The 21705-nt window shown below is 35.4% G+C and overlaps 2 protein-coding genes and 1 long non-coding RNA gene across 3 annotated transcripts; 1 reads left to right on the plus strand and 2 right to left on the minus strand.

The window, feature by feature from the left end:
• Positions 1-4076: 4076 nt before the first annotated feature.
• Positions 4077-4454, minus strand: LOC145066335 (uncharacterized). Its single transcript, XM_079013568.1, has one exon. The coding sequence runs from the start codon at positions 4452-4454 to the stop codon at positions 4077-4079; it is 378 nt and encodes a 125-aa protein (XP_078869694.1).
• A 5490-nt stretch (positions 4455-9944) lies between these two features.
• Positions 9945-10393, minus strand: LOC145072623 (uncharacterized). Its single transcript, XR_013691079.1, has 3 exons — positions 10316-10393; positions 10139-10206; positions 9945-10042 (listed from the first exon to the last, which is right to left on the minus strand). It is a non-coding gene; the product is annotated as an uncharacterized LOC145072623 (long non-coding RNA).
• Positions 10394-20180: 9787 nt separating this feature from the next.
• On the plus strand, positions 20181-21491 carry LOC145072629 (stem-specific protein TSJT1-like). Its single transcript, XM_079019091.1, has 4 exons — positions 20181-20416; positions 20562-20802; positions 20941-21061; positions 21172-21491. The coding sequence occupies exons 1-4, from the start codon at positions 20238-20240 to the stop codon at positions 21357-21359; spliced, it is 729 nt and encodes a 242-aa protein (XP_078875217.1). The 5' UTR covers positions 20181-20237; the 3' UTR covers positions 21360-21491.
• The last annotated feature ends 214 nt before the right edge of the window (positions 21492-21705 follow it).

The raw sequence follows: 21705 nt of genomic DNA on the forward strand, positions 1-21705 counted from the left end.
AAGACTTCTTCCATGCAAGTGATATTAATTTGGCCTTCTTAATGGACTAGGAATCTGCTCAAAACTCAATATTTATGAACTCCCTCTTCCTCTAATCTCTTTGCTCTCATGAAATTGACTCCACACTTATTGAAAAATTATGGGCATCGACTTTTTCCCCTAATGCTTACAGCTTTTCTTATATGCTTTTATCTCTATTTTCTCTCATGATAGCCTACCAAATCTGCAATAAAGCAAACGAATTGTGGAAAGAAGAAAAACATCCATCACATAGTTTGGTTACAAGTGTTAAACAAACCAAATAAAAAAAAACTATAACACACTAAATATAACAAAGAAAATAAAACATGAATAAAAAGGATCAATAATCATCTTCGTCCTCTCTCACGCCACTTGTTCTGGCTCTGCTTGGTCCTGCACCATCATCTTGTCGCGACCAGTATTCGCTCCACGAAGGGCAAATAGGGTCTTGGTTTCCTAAATTAGGTGGTTGTTTAATGTTAAAATGTTGAATCATGTTTTCCACTATTCTACCTATCCAATTCATACTTAAACTCATCCGATCAAAATACTCAGCCATCGCCTCATCATGAAAATGTCCTCCTCCTATGGGTACATTTTGTTGCACCGGTTGACCTCTCTCGCCACGCCCCCTTACATTTCTCCTTCCTCTTTTCCTTGGTTGTGCCCCTTGTTGAACAATTGGTCACTCATCATCTTCTGGGGGTATGACATATCATGCACCAGTATTCACCACAACTCGCATAAGACTCAAGAATGTAGTCATCAATTCTGATTTTTTAAATCGTGTAAGGTTCCTAGTAAAATTAGGACTCAAAATACCATAAGATCGGGCGAGTCGAGTGACCAAATTTCCACCTGTACTGGGACTACCAGGTCGAGAATTGACCGCCTTCGTCCCTAGAAATCTTGCAAGCATGTATGGTAAATCACAAAAAAAAAAAAAAAAAAAAAAAAAAAAAAAAAAAACCTTCGGGTTTAATGATGCTCCAAAGGTAGAACAAATTTTGTGAAGGAACCTTATCACCATGATTTTTGTGGTTAATAGTGAAAGTGATCAAACGGTGTAAAATATTGTGGAAAGGTGACCGAATTTGACCTTCACTAGCATCTTGTGAATTATACTCGTGGTTGGAGATGGATCTCCAAAACTGTACGTCAATAACTCCTATCCTAAAATGCCAAACACACCCTTGTATAAATAATATAAAATGGGGTGATTGTGTTTCTTCTTCGATATATAACCCTATTCTCCAAGCAAATTCATGTAGGTTGCACTCATGATAAACCCCTCCTAAATAGAATGCAAGGGCCCAGTTGTATGTCGGGTCGGTCGTCAGTTCTTCAAAATTGACAGTGGCAAAGAATTCAACAGATAATTCTCTATAAATGGGCTCTTGAATAGAAAAAAAAATGTGTCACCCATTACAATGGAAATTGAAACCGTCTCCAATAAATAATTTTGTCCAATATCTTTCCACTTTTGTGACCATACCAACCCCACATAACAATGACCAATCGACCAACGGTGCTAATGCAAACTCCCGATTGTACAACCATCCAAGCTTGTTTGAATAATTGTCGAGCATTGTTTGTGAAACATTTTGAGGAAATCGATAAAGTGGATGGATACATGGTACATGATCTTTGAAGACATGATCAGCTAGAAAAACCAACAAAACCTCCAAACAAATAAGCATTTAAGCAGAAAACGGAAAACTATCTGCCTAGTTTTCACTCGTGGTCACGAAGACCACATCGTGAAGTCGATTCGGGATGTGAATTACAATTAGCCATTCTCTGGTCAAATTGAACCTAATTTCATGTTTGGGGTTTGTGTAATCTACTATTCTAAGGCTTTTCATTACACATGCAGCATCTAAATCGCATAAGATTGAACTAATTTTGACAATTAGGCTTCAACACAAACCCTAAATCTAAATGCCTAAAATTCTAAGAAATTAATACAATTAAAGAAGGGAGATCTTACCAAAATAGGAGATTAAGCACGGAATCAAGAAAAAGTTGAAGAAATCCAACACAAAATCAAAGTGTGGGGTTGCTACTATGTTTGTGTGAGAGTGGGTGTTTGAAAGTGATATTCAAAAGCTAAAGTCATATAAGTTTAACTGCCCCCCCCCCATGGGTAATTTTTAAACCATGTCATGAAGGTGAAACCTCATGTCGTGAGTTTTAAAATGTTTGAAAAAACATCAGGAAAAATTTACGTAACCACGATGTGAGGTTTATTCCACGTCGTGGTGTTAAGGTTTTTTGACTAAAAATTTATTTTTTCTATAAAATTCCAACACTCTAATTATTTCAACCCCACACTTGATTTTTTGTGTTTTCGAAAAATTAAAATGACTTTGATGGTTATTTATCCCTAAAACTCAAATAGAAATTAAAAAATTAAAAATATGAAAATATGAAAAGAAAAACGTAAACCGGGCTCGGTTTGCCTCCCGATAAGCGCTTCTTTTTGTTGAATTCATGAGCCGGAATCCATGCCGCCTCACATTGAATCATTTCAAGTTTTAATCACCAATTTACCTTTTGTTTCCTCCGTCTTTTCTTGTATGCTTGCACTCTCCTTAAGTGGGCATTCTTAGAGTTTTCCTTTTTCAATTTATCATTGCCTTCTTCAAGCTTTCGTTTTGCCCATTTATCTCTCACATTAAGTTCATGTTTCTTTTGTTCTCTTTGTAGCTCCTGTTGAATTAGGTGTTTAAGTCCATAACTATAATTGGTATGTACTTGAATTGATAATAGCATAGTCCTTTTGGGTTGCCTTCATACTAGCAACTAGACAGGATGACCTATTGAGAGAGAGGTTGAATTTATTATTTTATTAATAAATTGAAATATGTGATTTATTAATATATTATGGAAATAATATATGAATTAAAAATCATATTATTTAATTAATATTTAATCAGAAATTAATTTGGAATTAATTTTGGGATTAAAGGAATTAATTAAAAGTGCATGGGCTATTTAGCAATTTATTGATAATTGTGGATTTGGTCTCTTGGACCACCCTAGAAGGGTTGGACAAAAACCTATAGGGAGGCCCTAGAACTTTCCTCCAAGTCCTTGGATGGGGAGTCCATGGATTTCCTAGGCCTTCAGCTAAGGAATTAGGGTTTCCTCCAACAAACCCTAGTTTTGGCTCTAAGCTACCTCAGCTATATAAGGAGGTACAACCCCTCTTGATTTCGGCCACTACAACCCTAAGAAGACGAAACTAAATTTGAAGCTTCCTCCTCCTCTCTCATATATCATCCTCTTGTGAATTGTGTTTGTGAGTCATTAGAGGTGTTACACTTGTGACACTAGTTCTCAAGCTTCTACAACAACAAGGAATTATTTGTTATTACTACATAACATTCAAAGGTTAGTTTACTACTTCTTGTTGTGAATTTTGAAAATACTAGATGCATCCTAGGGTTTTTCCTTTTGTTTTCAATACTTGTACGTTCAATTAGAGAAAATATAGATCCAAGATTTAGGGTTGCATGCACACCTTGGGATTGTTTGTTATGCTCAAAACCCATCAGGCCCTTAGATTCTAAATCCACCTTGTTCAAAGTTGATTGTTTCAAGTCTTGATTAACTTCTTCTTCTTTATCACTTGAAACCGAATTTTCTTCACTTTCCTCACTAACAAAAGAACATGTAGTTTTGTAAGCTAATACTTCAAAAACCATTTGAATCGACGCTTTAGGCTTCATACGCTTAGCTTCTTTAATTGCTTGAATTTCCTCGTCCATCAATTTCTCCAACTCTTCAAGCTCGTTTTCTTCATCTATATTGAATACTTCATTTTGAGCATAATCATTCTTGAATCCTTCCACTACCCCAAAATTCATTTCTTCATCTCCTACTTGCAATATGAGTTTAGATTCGCATATAACGACCAAGGCTCGTGCGGTATTGAGAAAAGGACGTCCAAGGATAATTGGTACATGTTTATCCTCTGTCATATCTAGCACCACAAAGTCAATTGGAAAAATAAATTTTCCAATTTTTACCAAAATTTCCTCAACTATGACTCAAGGATGATGCACTAAACGATTTGTCATGTGAATTGTCATTCGAGTTGCCTTCAAATCTGGAAGGTTGAGCTTCTGATAGAATGCATAGAGCATCAAATTTATGCTTGCTCCAGAATCGGCTAAGGCAAATGTCTTCATATTATTTCCGAATTCACATGGAAGTGTAAGGTGTCCAGGATCTCCCATCTTCCTTGGTATCCCTTCCATAATCACCATGGAACTCTTCTCACTAAGGACAAACCTGGAAGTCTTCTCTAGTTGTTGGCGAGTATAGAGTAAGTCTTGCAAGAACTTTGCATATTCGGGCACTTGTGACAAGGTTTCAATAAAAGGAGTATTAATAAGAATACCCTTAACTTGCTTCATAAACGTCATATGATCTTGCTCTAGTGGGTGAACTTTTGTTGGAGATGGGAATGGTACCGTTGGTTGATAAGCTTAAACATCAACAATATTTTTCTATTTAGACCTAGGCCACGTCGTGGAGATCGAATCTACACGTCGTGAAATCGATGATTTAGCAACAATTATGTTCTCAATCTTTAACTTCTTTGGTTGTGGTTCGCATTGCTTTGGCTCTTCTTCTAGGGCTTCTAGGAACTCAGAAATAGTGTCTTCTTCAGTATCGATGGCCATGACATGCGGTGGTGGTTTCTTATCGAGAATTTTTGGAGATAATCATTTGTTAACCAATGTAGTTAATTGACCAATTTGAGCTTCAATATTTTGGATCAATGCTTGACGATTTCTAAGTAAAGCTTGTTGATCTCTCATTAGAGCTTGTTGGTCTTTTATTGTTGTATCGGTTTCATCATGACATTTTTCCGAAGCCTCCATAAATCTAGTAAGCATTGATCAGCTTTCTTTTCAGGTTGTGGTTGCTCTATTTGGTAAAAGCCTCGGTATGTTTCCCTATATTTCTCGTCTTTTTTGCTTTTTGTATTCACCATATGGCAACCATTCTTTCTTTGGCTTCCTCCAATCTTCATCGTAACGATCTCCACTTGAGTATCATACTTGAGCTTTCTTATTCCCACTTTCGTCCAAATGTAAATCTTTTGTTAAATGTGGACCATTGCATTTTTCACAACCCATACGTATTTCATGTATGGATTGATCCATCGTTATCATTCTTCAATCCATATTATTCCACATAACCAAAACAGCCGCCATGTCTTCTGAAGTGCCACTCCCAATTTCTTTTGCTCCATCATTTCGAGGATTATGATACTTATGTGAATGCTTAGAAGACTCTTCAATTAACTATTTAATTTCAACGGGATTTTTCTTCATTAAAGTTCCTTGAGAATCAAGTAGTTGCCTTGTCATCACATTTACCCCATCGTAGAAGATTTATACTTCTTGTTGTACATTAAGATCATTTGGGGGAAATTTCAAAGTAATCCCTTGTAGTGCTCCCATGCTTCTTAAAGTGACTCCCCCTGATGTTGCTCAAAGTTAGCTATTGCCTTCTTAAGTTTGGACACTTTTGATGGTGGGCAAAATTGCTCTAAGAATTGTTCACGCACTTGTGCGCATGTGGTAATTGCAACGGGTGGAAGTGCCTTTAACCAATCCTTGGTGGCTCCTTTGAAAGTGATTAGAAGTATTCTCAATAACACCATCATTCGTGGAACATTTGGATGTTGAAGTAATCAAAAATGTCATTTACTTCATCAATGTGTTTATAAGCATCCTCATGATCTTTCCAGGAGAATGGAACAACCTTAAGTGCAGACAAAATATGTCCTTTAAGCTCGAATGTTGCCGTAGCGGGAATTGCGGGTTGTACTAAACCTGGATCGGTGTCCTCTCGTATTCTTTTCTTGTATGTTTCCATCGAAATGTCGTCAATGTCCGCCATGTTGTTTACTTGCTCGCTTTTGGTTTTGCTACTTTGATCTGTTTCATAGCCAATTTCCTTCTTATTCGGAATGTTCTCAATGCCTTTTATAGTGCCTTCGTTCTTTGGGGGGGTTGCTTGATTCTCCTACGTCTTTTCCGTTCTTCTTAATAAAAACCCATTTTAGTTCCTTGAATGGTGATTTCTTTGATGTGTTTGTTTCTCATATGTTCTTGTCTGTCTTTTTATGAAAAGCTGACTCTGGATCTTCAAGTGGTGATATCAAAGGTGTATTGGATCCACGGGTCATAAACTACTGCAATAAAAACAAAAAAAAATGTAAAAACGAACAAATAGTAATTAAAAAGTCCTACTGATCATTCACCATGACGTGGTAATGATACCACCTCGTGTTGAAGTAAATAAACTAACAGAAGCTAAAAACGAAATAAAACACAAACGAGTTGAGCTCACGTCGTGACTTCAGTTAAAAAAAATCTAATGCTAAAAATTAACTTTTTGCAGGTTTTAACCCACAAAAAGGATCGATTAACCTAAAGCAATTAAATTAAAGAACTAAAATATTCGTTTCCCGGCAACGGCGCCAAAAACTTGATGTGTGCAAAAAATATCACCTTATCCAGCTTTAAATTTATAATCTAACTACTTATCTACTAATGCACCTATAGGCAGTGTACCTAGTCTGTTTATAGTATAGTAAAGTAAGTTGGGTATCGAACACAGGGAACGGATTTAATTAACTAATTTAATTACTATAAATTAACCTAAAACATCAAAAGTTAAAACATTCTTTATCTGATTTTACAAGTTGAGACAAACTTAAACAATTAACTAATAATTTCAATCAATATTCTAAAAACGCTTTTGTTTAGTTCAAATCCACTTCTCCTCTATGGTTAACTACTAACTATGGATTATTAAAGTTGGTTATCAAATATCATATTATTAGCAATTCAAGTCCAAAGTTACTAATGTTTTCACTAATTCATGAACTACCTTGTATGGTCATACATAAGCAAAACACAGAATCAATTATTGGATATAGATAAGTTATGTATGATTTATCTAAATAAGCACAATTACGGTCATAATTTATGTTCTCCAGAACAGCTAAATTAGTTACTTTTATCATTTATCTAAGATTTGGTCGATCATAGATCTAGTAATGTAATGGTCACTAAACTACTAGGTAACAAGTTCATGTAATTTAATACCTACTAAGCTACACAGAACCTGAATTCAAGCAATCAAAGTATCCAATATTAGCATGTTAGGTATTCAAAATCAAACACAAGCTCAAAAGCAACTATTAAAATCCATAATTTGATAAACTAAACCATAGAGTTAAAGTTTCATCTAGCTAAACGGAAGTAGCTAAATTCAGCTACTCATGGCTGAAAACACAAACAAAATCTCAATATAAGTTGACATGATCAAAGTGTACCAAACCAATATAATGAATATATTCTTCAATCTCTCGATCTTCAAGCAATTCTCCTTCAAATAGATGTTTTTCGCCTTTTTTTGACCTTCAATCTCGGTTATCTCTCCAGAATATGTCTCAGCCAACCTCCTCAAATCGTAAAAGTGAAGGAGTATCTATATTTTTGGAAACTTTCTGCTTCACGACGTAAACAAGGATTTCACGTCATGACTTGGGTATAAATCCTTATCCGGTAAGGATTCTACACTACTAGAAAAAGGCCTTTTACGACGCTCATTGCGCGTCGTAAAACGCTCAGACGACGCGCAAATGCGTGTCAAGGAAGGCCCTGTCATAAAGAGAGACGACGTGCTTTTGCGCGTCGTCTATAGACGACGCGCATTTACGACGCGCATTTACGACGCGCATTTATGACGCGCATTTACGACGCGCGGTTATGACACGAACTGCGTATCAAGGAAGGCCCTGTCATAAAGGAAGACGACACGCATTTGCGTGTCGTAACTTTACGACGCACGTGTTTATGACACGCAATGCGTATCAAGGAAGCCTCCGTCAAGAAAGGTCATGTCATAAATGAAGACGACACACATTTTTGCGTATCGTAATTTTAATTTTTTTTTTTTTAAAAATATATTTATATATTTATTAATTTATAAATTAAATTTGCATTTAATCTCTCATAATAGAAATAAAATACCATATACAAAAAATACAATCCATTGCATAATATTAAATAAAATACCATATATAAAAAATACAATCCATTGCATTTAATTTGTATGTATAACAAAGACACATGTGTTAAACTTGTTACCATTAACATCTAATCGTATGGACTCGAGTGTTAAACTTGTTACCATTAACATGTGATTCATAAGTCCTTTCTACAAGATTGTTACCTGCATAAATGAAAACAAACAGGAACATTAACAGCCCAGCTATGACTCTTTTTGTCCCAGAATCTGAATTAAACCACAAGTGATAGCATTAGGCATTAGGCATTAGCATCTGGTTTAGCATACAAATGTCTTACCAACAAAGAAAGACAAAGCAGTATAGCATTAGGCATTAGGCATTAGCATCAGTGTTGGTCAAACACTCTGCATCAGTCGAAACTAAGGCAATTAAGACAATCCATAGTAACATTAGAGTTTCCCTGCACCAGTCAAAAGTATCCCTAATAAAGGATCAGGTAGAAACTCTATTCTCACGTTCAAGAGGTGAAAAAACTCTTCAAGTTCAGATAAGCATCACAAAAATCTGCTTAACTATTTAATTCCCAGCCAAGGGTTAAATACCCCATTAAGAGACCAAAATAATCGGAACCACTGGTACAGTTAAGGATTGCCCTCACAATAAAAGAAACACAAAAACAGGTGGTGCTATGCCCACAGTTACTAAGGAGAAATAAAAATAAATTAATAATATTCTAAAGCACAATCGACATTATGCAAATTATAAGTGAAGGCAACAATGTGACATTCAAAAGTATGCTTTCCCATTTATGCTAACACCTTAAATAAACAAACACAGAGGCCTAAGATCATGAAGTTTCAAGGAAGATGCATACCACATGGTAATATGTTTTTCAGCCAAAACCACGTTCTTTGTAAACTATGATCATGAGCCAGTCATTTACTAGTTCTCTATCTTGGATGTCCATATCCTGACAAAGTAAAATAAGATCTCAGTTAAAATGATGAATACAATAATTATGCAACCAGAACCATAGATAAAATTCAGTTTGACAATTGTAAGAATCACCTGTTTTGTTTTGAGAACAAGGGCTTTCCAAAGATGGCTACTAAAGCGGGGGATAAAAGATAAAAGAACCTGACTGCATATAATCAAAAACCAACAATTCAAGAATTATTTGATATGCGTACAGTAGTTAATTAATATGTGTTAGCAATAATTTAATCGGTCAGAGCAAGATATAAATATGCTTTCTGGATGTTGACTCTTTGGTCTCCCATTAGCTCAAGAACTTCTTCTCACAGAATTTATATCACTTGAAATGAAACTAGCATAAGGTTTCAACGTCACAATTATTGGTTAGCAATGAAAAAAACTTAACCGCAAGAAATGTCTCATGCCAATTGCATTCATATAAAAATTGAAAAAAACTATGGATTAGTGGATGTAGTCATATTTTTCTCTAATTATTTAAGTGCTTGTACCAGATCTATTCCTTGAAAGCTAGAGAAACATTTTTTTATCAAACAGATGAAACATTGATTCGAAATCTAAACTCCATTGCAACTAATTTTAAAAAGAAAATAAATTAAAGAAAACTTCACAAGTTGAATAGACTCAAATCAAATTTCCAAATCCCAAATTTGGAAATAACTTCAACATAAAAAACAAGGATGATGTGATTAACTACTCCAGCTCGTTAATCACCTCTTCTTGTGGTCTATGAATCAAATCAATCATCCTCGATATCTACACACATCATCATTCAAACAAAACAAACATTTCAACTAATCAATATAAATAACATTTTAATAAAAACTAAAATAATAATAAATAAGTGATATATATATACATACATGTAGAGCTCCACCGCCACCTGTGCTTTCACCATCATCCGACACACTGACAATTGTCCATGGATCATGCGAGTTCCAGTGGAAATCAACCACCTTATCCCTTCAATCATAGCACAATATAATCTTGTTTCAATTTTTATCTATTTTTTTATTTCTGTAAAAAGGAAAACCATTAATTAAAATTAAATATATATACCTATGTCCAGAGTGTCTGAACAATAAGCCAGGTGTAAACTTTGAGGCTGGACCAGAACGTTCACCAACCTGTAGACAAACAAACAAACCTTTTATTAAAAAAAAACAATTTGTTGCAAGAAAAGAATATGGTAAAATGGAATAAAAGTAAAAGTGGTTTTTGGTTGAGTTGAAACACCTTATTGTGATCCCAAATGTTCAAGACACCATCTTCTGCTGAGCTTCCAAAGATGGATGATTTGTCAGGAGACCACTGAAACATACAAAGTAATTGGAATTTAGAAATAGTGAACAATTGTTCTAGAAAGGGAATCCATAATTCCCTGGAATTCATTAGGCACGTCTACTTCAACCCATGTTTCTTGATCAAGCATTGCTTTCAGTTTTGTCATCTATAACAACAATAATAATATTATTAATCAAACAAATTGTTGTTTACCTTCTTTGTTGCAGTTACAAATTATTGTGACACGTTATATATTTGTAAAAAGTCTTGAAGCCTTAGTCTTGGATGCAAAAGAGCACGAACACCAAGAAGTTTTGCCCATCTTCCATGAGCTGCATCACAAGCTGCAAACACTGCTTCTATGTTTTCTCTCAATACATCAGCTCTGTTAAATGACACAGTTGCCCCTGTTAGAAAATTTCTAACAAATAAGCAACATATATATATATATATATATATATATATATATATATATAACAGAACAGATCACCATTTTCAACCAAGCAAAGTTTGAAGAATAACAAACCTGTAGCTCATTGAATTCTAGATCATACTGAAAGCAGCCTTTTGTACATTAGCCCTTCCTTCCAAATGTTTCTGCTTCTTCATATCTAAAATTAATTATTATAAACTATTAGTTAAATTCAATAAAAAATATTGGGGATTCAATAATAAAATACATCTCGAGAACTAGTATTGAACAAATTTTTAGGGATCAATGTATAAACAATTTATATATCAAATTACCGTGTAAAAAAATAAAAAATTTCTAAAATTCACAATGTCATGGATCCATTTAGAACAAGTTAAATTAACATACTTGAATAAACATACATTCTCATGGTTGAAAAAAAAAACTAAGAAAACGTATTACCATTTCTCATGGTTGAAAATCAAAGAGTTACAAGCAAAAGATAAAATATAACATGGCCAATGGCCACACTAATTCATCATCAAGAATTATTCAAAACACAAAATCACTACAACTCCTTTTAGTGGTGTGCCTTAGCTGCAACTTTTCTTTGCGAATTTGCCTTTGACTGAAAAATCATTTGCACAAAAAATAGTTAATTTAAGATTTTTGGTTAATCGTTATACATACAAAGGGGTATTTTGGTCTTTTAAATGATTGCAATGGAACTAAATTCCATCCATTGGTTAAACACAAACCAGATGTGCCCTAAATTTGACAAAATAAAAACATCTTTGGCCATCAACCATTAAATTAACATGAAAAAATGTAACAATGGATTAAAATTTCAAGAATATCTTACCATTGAGTGCAGCAACACCGACAATTGAATGCATATAGTTAAATCACACATGTAGTCATATAGTGGCACAGAGCACAAATTATTAAAAACATAAAAATACATGTGAATATTATCAAATGAAGCATTTCTCACTTCATAAAACATATGTAATAGGTGCTAAAGACTTAATGATATCTGGGGAATTTCATCGAACACTTGGTGTTCATCTAAACACCATGGAAAGACAAAGGTAAATTGCAGAAATCAAACACATAAATCACAAAAATGGAGTATAGGAGGTGATAATTCATTGAAATATGAACAAAAACAAAAACAATAGAGATGCACAATGGATTAACATAATAAATCGAGAAGTAAAAAAATAGAAGAACATAAGTCGATTTAGGGATGGAAGTTACCACTATGAAGGCCTGAACATCTTTATTCCTCTCTCTCTCTCACTCTCTCTCTCTCTCTCTCTTCTCATTAAGCTGCTGGCGAGACTTGGCTGGCGACCCCTTTGGCAGAAGATATCGGGCGGTGTTTAGCGCCCTTAGCAACCCATGACGACCTTCCTAACGACGCCCACTCCTTTGAGCCTGATAATCATATCGAGAGTGCTAGATTCAGATCCGCTTTCTATTCTAGTAGTGCTAACTTTCTGCATACTTATCTTCTAGAATACTCACTCCACGTCGTGATTTGGGTTTTTTCTGGAATTTTCTTCTTTAAGATTCCATCCTCCAAAGTTCCAAGTCTTGACAATTTTGGTCCTTATGCTTCAAGAGCGTTCCTTTTAGCTGTAAAAATTAATTTAATCTCATAAGTATCATATATCTTTACATTTAACCAAAATATTAATAAAAATGTATTAAATTATTGCCTTATATATATATATATATATATATATATATATATATATATATATATGGCATTATCAATGCCTTACCTTTTCCTGTCACTTATGAAAGTATAATTTTAGTTTGTTCCGAGCTCCAATTCATCCCCAAGGTGTTATAAAAACCACTTCCAACTAGCTGTGTTTTCAGTCTCAACAATTGCATAGGCTAAGGGGTAAATTCCATTATTTGAATCTATAAGGTTTTGTGTAAAACACCTTAATCTATTCATATTATTGATATGAGTATATATACATGAGATTACAATCAGATCCTATATAATAGGAATATAACAATATATTATAAAAGTATACAAGATATTATGATATCTTATCTCTAATACCTCCCCCTCCCCCCTCAAGCGAAGCAGTGGTGGAGTGACCTAAAGCTTGATATGAAACTCTTCAAAAAGCGGACGCGGAATACTTTTAGTAAAGATGTCTGCAAGCTACAAGGAAGTTGGGACAAATCGAGTATGTAATTTTCCAGAAGAAACCAACTCACGAACAAAGTGATAGTTAGTGTCAATATTTTTGGTAGGTTTATGTGAAATCAGATTTTGACTGAGGAATAGGGCACTACGATTGTCATAGAGCAAAGTTGGCCGGTCTGGAGGAAGAGCATGTAATTGGCGCAACAAATGAGTAATCCAAATAATTTCAGCAGCGGTGTTAGCCGTAGCTCGATATTCAGATTCAATGCTTGAGCAGGAGACAGTGGGTTGTTTCTTTGCATTCCATGAAACTAGATTGCACCAAGAAAAATAGAATAACCATAACTACAATGACGTGTCTCAATACACCTAGCCCAATCAGCATCAGAGTACCCAATCAACGAGGATGCCGGTGGAGTAGTAAAATGAAGCCCATAATTAAGAGTGCCTTTAACATAACGAAGGATCCTTTTTGATAGCTTGGTAGTGAGCGATAGTAGGAGCATGCAGAAATTGACTCACTTGGTTGACAGCATAAAATAGATTCGGGCGAGTGATGGTTAAGTACTGTAAAGCTCCAACAAGTGAACGATACAAAGTGGGATCAGAATATGGAGATCCGTGAGACACAAGGTAATCATTGGTGGATAATGGAGTGGAAACAGGTTTAGCATCAAACTTTTTAGCACGATCAAGTATGTTACGAGCATATTTTTCTTAAGTAAGAAACAAGCCTTAGTCATCTTCCATGTAAGAAACTTCAAGACCTAAAAAATAACTCAGTTGCCTAAGATCTTTAATTGCAAATTCCGTATGCAGTTTAGCAATGAAGTGACGAATAAGAGAGGAATCATTACCAGTAAGAATGATGTCATCAACATAAACTAGAAAATACAAGACTTGGGAGTTTTGTTTAAAAATAAACAGAGAAGTATCCGTATGACTGCAAGTAAACCCAAGAGTGACTAAAAAAGTGCTCAAGCGTTGAAACGACGCACGTGGAGCCTGTTTTAACCCATAAAGTGCCTTCTTGAGACGACACACGTGATTTGGAAACCGAGAATCAGCAAAGCCCGGAGGTTGCTCCATAAAAACTTTGTCATCAAGAACACCATTTAAGAATGCATTGTTGACATCTAACTGATGAAGAGGCCAATTATGCATGATGGCTAAGGATAGAACAATACAAATTGTGGCAGCCTTCACGACAGGACTGAAAGTGTACGTGTAATCAATACCGGGAAGTTGAGTGAAACCTTGGGCAACAAGATGAGCCTTAAGGTGTTGTATGGAGGCATCAGAATGATATTTAGTGTGATACACCCATTTTGAGCCAACTACATTAGCTTGAGAAGGACGTGGGACTAAATCCCATGTGTTATTAGATCGTAAAGCAGTCATATCTACTTCCATGGCAGATAACCATTGGGGATTTTTGGCAGCCGATTTAAAACCACGTGGTTCCTTAGACACAAAGAGAGCCATAATTAAAGGAGTGTGCTGAACACATGAGAGATTTAGAATATGTCAAGGTTTAAAAATCCCATTTCGGCCACGAGTGAGCATAGGATGTTGACACGACACCGATGGAGGTGGTGCCAATTGAGGCGGAGCAGGTGGTTGATTGTGGATGGGTTACGAAGGATCATCCATAGGCTACTGGTCATCGATGATAGGATCGTGTATAGGTTGTGGTTCGGGTACTGGCTGTGAATCGGCAGAGGAGTGAGAACCCGAACATAGGGGACAAAATGATGATTGCGTATGAGATGGAGCAGGCGTGTGATCAGGGGGCGATAAGAGCACTGATGGCGTGTGTAGAGGAGACACATCTTCAAATTGTGAAAGCACCAATGAGTTTTGATCAGTAGATGATGGAGTGCCACTGAATGGAAAATTAGTTTCATCAAAAACTGCATGACGAGTAGTGTATATGCGATTAATGGTAGGATCCAAGAATCTATAACCCTTGTATTGTAAGGCATAACCAATGAAGATACATGGTGTGTTGCGAGGAGAAAGTTTATGCAGTGCATAGTCACGCAAATATGGAAACACTCGACAACCGAAAGGCCGAAGAGAAGCATAATCGGGTACCTTTTTAAATAATAGATGATATGGAGAACTGTTATCCAATAGCTTAGTAGGAAGACGATTGATTATAAAAACTGTTGCACTAAAGGCATCGACCCAAAATTAAGCAGGATCACTAGCATTGACTAACATAGCAACACTGATTTTAGTGACATGACGGTGCTTGCGTTCGGCACGACCATTTTGTTGCAGAGTATGAGGACAAGAGATTTGATGATGTGTTCCATTCATCATGAGCAAAGTGTGTACACGATTGTTAAGAAATTCAGTGCTGCCATCACTTTGAAAAAATTTTATCTTGCACGAAAATTGTGTCTGAACAAAAGCAAGAAAAGCTTGAAATACCTCAAACAAATCAGATTTTTGTTTTAATGGGTAGAACCATGAGAATCTGGAGAAGTCATCAATAAAAATACAATAATATCTATAACCATCAGTAGAAGAAACCGGTGTAGGACCCCATAAATCACAATGAACTAAATCAAGCACAAGTAAAGATCTTTTAACATTAACATCAAAAGACAAATGCTTGCTCTTAGAAAGTTGACAAGATGAACAAATCCCAGGTTTAGGTAACAACGAGGAAACAGATAAATGCCCTAATTTATTTAAAATTGAGATAGTATCAAAAGCAGCATGGCCTAATCTAGAGTGCTAAAGTTCATATGAAGCTCGTAATTTTGAAGATCTTAAATCAGCAAGAAAAACTTTGTGACCATGTTTGAGTACGTACAGCCCATTCTCACATTTATCCTTTGCTATTATTTCCTTGGTGACGCGGTTCTGAATGGCAAAAAAAGGTGTTAGAAATTAAAACGTCCACCGAAGAATCCATGGTTAACTTACTAATAGATAGAAGACTTTTGGTAATGTTGGGAACAACCAGAACATCCGATAATTTAAGATCTCTTGACAAAGATAATGAACCAATATGAGAAATAGGAGAGACATTACCATTACCAAAGAGAACTTGATCACTGCCTGCGTAAGAAGAAGATGAGTCAAGATTGGAGGTGGATGGCGTCAAATGGGTAGTAACACCGGTATCCACATACCAATCGGGAGTATTGGTGGTAACATGGCATTGATTTTGAAAGGCTTGAGAGAGATTTGCTTGAGGGTTGTAACCTGGTCGGGTAAAAGATGCGAGATCTGGACAAGAGTTCGCATAATGACCATTGTTTCGGCATAATTGATAGTGGGGAGGTCGTATACCACTTCGACCATGACCACCGGAGAAGTTGCGGCCATGGCCTCGATTACCATTTGAGCCTCCTCGTGTAGCTGTGGAACCTGTAGATTGTTGTCAATTTGCATTAAAAGCTGTTGGAGGTGCATTAGATTCTTGAATGGAAATGAGAAAGAGTTTGTGGCCTTCTGTTTGCGAAACAAGACTAAGAAAAGATGGCTTTGGTGTGATTGCCCATTGTGTGGTAGAAAACGTCTCAAAAGAAGACCCAAGACCACATAGAAACCAGTAAGTCTTGTCTAAATTATCAACCGGATGACCGATTGTAGAGAGCTGATCACATATAGAATGAAATTTTAAGCTAAATTCAGAAACAGATGAGGTACCCTTTTTTAATTGTCGAAGAGTATCTTGAAGGGTTTGTTTTCGTTCTTGAGAATCCTGGAGATAAGCACGCTCAAGGTTGAGCCAAACATCACGAGTTGTGGCGAGATTCAAGGTCTCGGCCATGGCAGTTTTTGAGAGAGAAGATTGGAGGATGAGAAATGCCTTTTGATCAACTTCAGGCCATGCAGCATAGGCGGGATTAGGAGTGCTAATACTCGCGAATGGTGGTGGAGGGTGGTGTAACTTCTGTGCCACCGATGTGGGTTTTTAGCTTCTGATATGCAAGAAGCGGTAGGATTTGATTACGCCAAATAATGCAATTAGTGGGTGATAGTTTAACAGTGATCATATGAAGGATCGTTGAGAGGGGAAGGGTTGAATCAGAAGATGAAGAGCCTGGTGCCATGAGAGAGACGAAGAAGAGATGAAGGAGTCGAACCCTAGGCTGATACCATATAAGGTTTTGTGTAAAACACCTTAATCGATTCATATTATTGATATGAGTATATATACATGAGATTACAATCAGATCCTATATAATAGGAATAAAACAATATATTATAAAAGTATACAGGATATTATGATATCTTGTCTCTAATAGAATCTAAACCTAAAATAACCTAACCAGGGAATGTTCCTTTCATTAAGGCACCATCCAAACCTAATAAGTCCTTAAGGCATGCCTTGAAACCTTTCTTGAGTGGACTCAAGAAAATATAAATCCTTTTAAATTGCCTAGTGGGGGAAGCAAGGTTAGCCTCAGAATATACATCTATATTCATTATGGTGTCCGAGTTGGTAGCATGAAGTTTAAGAGTATATTCCCTTAATAGTTCATACTATTTTGTGTAGTCACTAGTTACATGTTTTCTTTCCAAATCTTTAGCCTTAAACACCTTATCCATCAAAACACCCACCTGGTATGTCTTTTGAAAGTGATCATGTATAACTCTGAAAAGAATTTTTAGATTTTCCTCACTAGATCTATGATTATGTGGAAATTAATGCAATAGTGCAAGCCTTAAGTTTCCTTGTTTGTAACCATGTGTGAGTATGATTTAAGGTCCTTATAAACCAGTCAAAATCAGGGTTTGACCTAGAAGCGTGTATAAACCAACCACATTTAACTTGTTGCGGTTACTTATTTTCCCTTGCCTTTGGAAAAGGTAGCTTGACTACTAACTTAGCCTTTATTGTTGACAGGGACAACTCCTCTACACTATTATTTGACCCTTACATTGTCGTTTTTTGAAAAGAAGAGATTCATTCTTGTTTCAAGTGCATGTACATCAATTTGCTCCTTCAATTCTTTTTTACTTTTAAATTTCTGACCAACAGTGAAAGATAACTTGTGTACTTGCCCAAGGCTGCACCTTTTTTCTTTTCCCAAATTTTTGATAAGAGCTCTTCTTTCTCTGTCTTGGTCTGATCCTTCATCCAAAGAATCAAACTCCTCATTGTTTATGACTTCCATGTCTTCAGGTTCATCACCAGCATGAACATCATTCATACCTCATTCCATATCACTGTCAACATTAAGAATGAAGTTTGTCATGTCCACATCCACATCTTGGATATTGTTTTCTGTATCTATTATATAGTCCTCGTCATCTTCATCTTCATAGTGTTTCGCTTTCTCTGGAACCTCATCATCTTCATACTCTGCATCATCATTTTCAAACTCTTAATCATCCTCTTTACTTCCAATTAAATTGTCCATAAGGTTATCAAACAACTCATTAAAGTGTTCATCATCATTAGCAGGCGGTGTTGTAGCATCCTTCAATATGCTCATTATCCTAAACACCATTCATCTCATCCTCAACATTATCAATATTTGAAGTACTTAGCTTGTAGCATCCTTGAACACCCTCATTATCAATAGCACATGTTGGGGCATCCTAATTAGAAGTTTTTTCCTTTAATTTATCAATATCATCTAAATTAAGCCTCTTGCTACAAGAACCTTCACCTGTTTTGGAGTTCCCAACTCTACCCCTTCTATACTCTGGTGATAAAGCATCAATTTTACTCCTAAAAAGTATCAAAGACATGTACTCACCAATAGGCTCATCATTAACATGGTTCATATTTCTTAATGGAGATTCCATATGAACTTCAACCTCATGATCATCATTTTCATGTAATTCCCCAATCACAACTTTACCCTTTACATTTGAAGACATGAAGTAAGTCGGTAAATTTATCTCCCCATGCTTTGTGTACACCTCAATCAGCTAGTTATGTGGAATGTATTTAGATAGATTGATAACATCCTAATCATTCCCTAAAGCTCTAAGACCAATTGAAAGTCACCATTGGGTGTCTTAAAATGGTATTATGTAACCGGGGAGTCTGAGACGTCAACTTCATTCGTTTGTGGGTCTAGGTAACCTAGGTCAAGCATTATGGCATCAAGTTCATGTACAGAGATCTCATCTATGTCCACATAATGAACATAATGCACTTTATCTCCAATGTACTTTATATCAGGTAACTTAGTAAAGTTCTCACCGTGATGTAGCATAATGCTAAACCATGTGGGTACACCTACTACAATAAACAATACATGATATCTAAGTCAAAAGTTTGTATTTTTTTTTAGTCTGAAAATCAAATGGAAAATGATTTAAAAGGAAAGTTAAAGAAAACAGAGCAACTTACCATATGGTGATGGTCTAAAGCTTTATTTTTTGGTATGACCTGCCATATTACATACACCATTTCGACTTCAAACATATGAAATCATCTTTTCTTTGTTGCCTGGATCAGGGTTTTTGGATAAGATATAAGGGTTTTTGGTAGGTTCTAATGGTGCAGAAGAGTGAGGAAGGTGAGGAGTTGAAATGTTTTTGGGATCGTAAATGAGGGTTAAAATAATAAATTAGGCGATGACATTCCATCTGCAAAAATAGTCCCTAAAAGATGAAAAAACAAATATACCCCGACGTGGGAGGCACATGTTGGGGTTAACAACAACATTTTAACTGGAGTTAAGTCCAAAGACCATTTCCACATACAAAGTAAGCCAAATGATCAACTAAAGCGACCATTTTTTGTAATTTTGTCTTATTTTAATATAGCAAAATCAACTTGCTCTTCAAAAAAACATGAAATGTTTTAATCATCATTATTGTATTGTATATAATCAGTCATAGCAATTCTTATAAAGTATATATTATTTTAATGTAGCAAAATCGACATGCTTTTGAAAAAAACATGATGTGTTTTCATCAATTCATTTGTAACCACTCCATACAACAATTTATAATTTTATACAGATTTTCGCATAAAATAATAAAAATGCATTCTATAAAATTGCTAAAAAAAACTAAAAGTTGTTATATAAATATTTATATAAAATATAGAATCAACAAATCCTAAAAAATTATACCAATAAAAAAGCGTCTTATATTTCCTTACAACAACTGAGTGGATCATATGTCATGTCACTTATCTTATCCATTCTTTTGTTTTGGATAATGTTGCCACGTCCCTTTCCCCGCCAAATGCTATCGACTATAAATAGTCATCATACATACAAACTCTTAAACATCCACAATACAATCCCTTTCATTTCATAAGAAAATCTTCATATATTTTGTGTCGATCCTTTAAAATGTTGGCTATTTTCAAGAAACATTTGGTTAATGCACCAAAAGAACTCAGTAGCCCATCACACGATCATCATCAAAATCATCATCCTTTGAACCAATTCTTGAATTCTAATCCCAATGCTTTCTCATTTTCTTTTGGCAATGATGCTTCTTTCGCCTTCGACTCTTCCTCTCAACAAAGGTATTTTTTTTTAATCTTTAGATAATATATATTAATGTAATTGGTCAAAAACTGAAACATTAACTCGTTATTTATTACATTATACCCTAAAATATTTTTTTTCCTTTAAGTTTTGGTTTGAAACTTTGGTGAAATGTATTTGTAGGTTGTTTAGTAGCATGGATGACATTTATTGCATATTTTTGGGAGGTCTAGACAACTTATGCACCCTTAACAAGCAATATGGGCTAACAAAGTTGGCCAATGAGCCCATGTTTGTGATCCAAGCTTACAAGACCCTTCGTGATCGCGGCCCATACCCGGCCCACTCAGTCCTCAAGGAGCTTGAGGGTAGTTTCGGATTTATACTCTATGATCTTAAGGCTAAAACAGTCTTTATCTCACTTGTAAGTGTTCTCTCATATTATGCTACTACTACACCAAATCACAAATTTTGTCATTTAGTAATATTACAATAATTTGGTGGGCATTTTTGACCTTTTAAGTTGATATGGTAAAATTTGTGGTGATGATATGATCTATAGGGTGCTGATGGAGGAGTGAAGCTTTTCTGGGGCATAGCGGCTGATGGCTCCATTGTAATTTTTGACAACTTGATGGTCATAAAGTCTAGCTGCTCCATGTCATTTGCTCCCTTCCCAACCGGTAAGGGTTCCAAAACTTTCGATTTACTTGAAGAAAGGTAATTTTGTCTTTTCGTTATGATTTGATATGGTATGTAGATTGATATTTGTGGATTTTTGTGTGTTGTATAGGGTGTATGTATCATACAGAAGGGGGATTAATGAGCTTTGAGCATCCAAAGAACAAAATGAAGGCAATATCGAGGGTTGATAGTGAAGGAGTGATGTGTGGTGCTACATTTAAAGTTGATGTGTATTCAAAGACCACACAAGCAATGCCTAGGGTTGGAAGTGAAGCTAATTGGGCTATTTGGGGATAAGGGGAATGATAATTTTCCTTTTGAGTTTTTATTGTATAGAACTTTCATCATAGATTTGTTACTTATTTGAAAAAAAAAATTGTCTACTTCTATTGTTTTATGTCTCTTAATGATATATTTGTTTGTTTTTTCTGTTGTTGTTACTTTACTTTACCCAATGGTTCACATATTTCTTAAATAACCACCAATTTAATGACCATTATGAAATATCTGATGGGTTTTATGCATAAGAAACATTCCTATGTGCTCATACACACCCTAATGCTTGGATCTAGGTTTCTCTATTGAACATGCTTTGATTCCAAGACTTACAAACCCTAATCTTGCATACAAATAACAAAAACTA

This window comes from Lactuca serriola, chromosome 1, assembly GCF_051521515.1.
Source record: "Lactuca serriola cultivar US96UC23 chromosome 1, Lser_US96UC23_V15, whole genome shotgun sequence".
Lineage (NCBI taxonomy): Eukaryota > Viridiplantae > Streptophyta > Magnoliopsida > Asterales > Asteraceae > Lactuca > Lactuca serriola.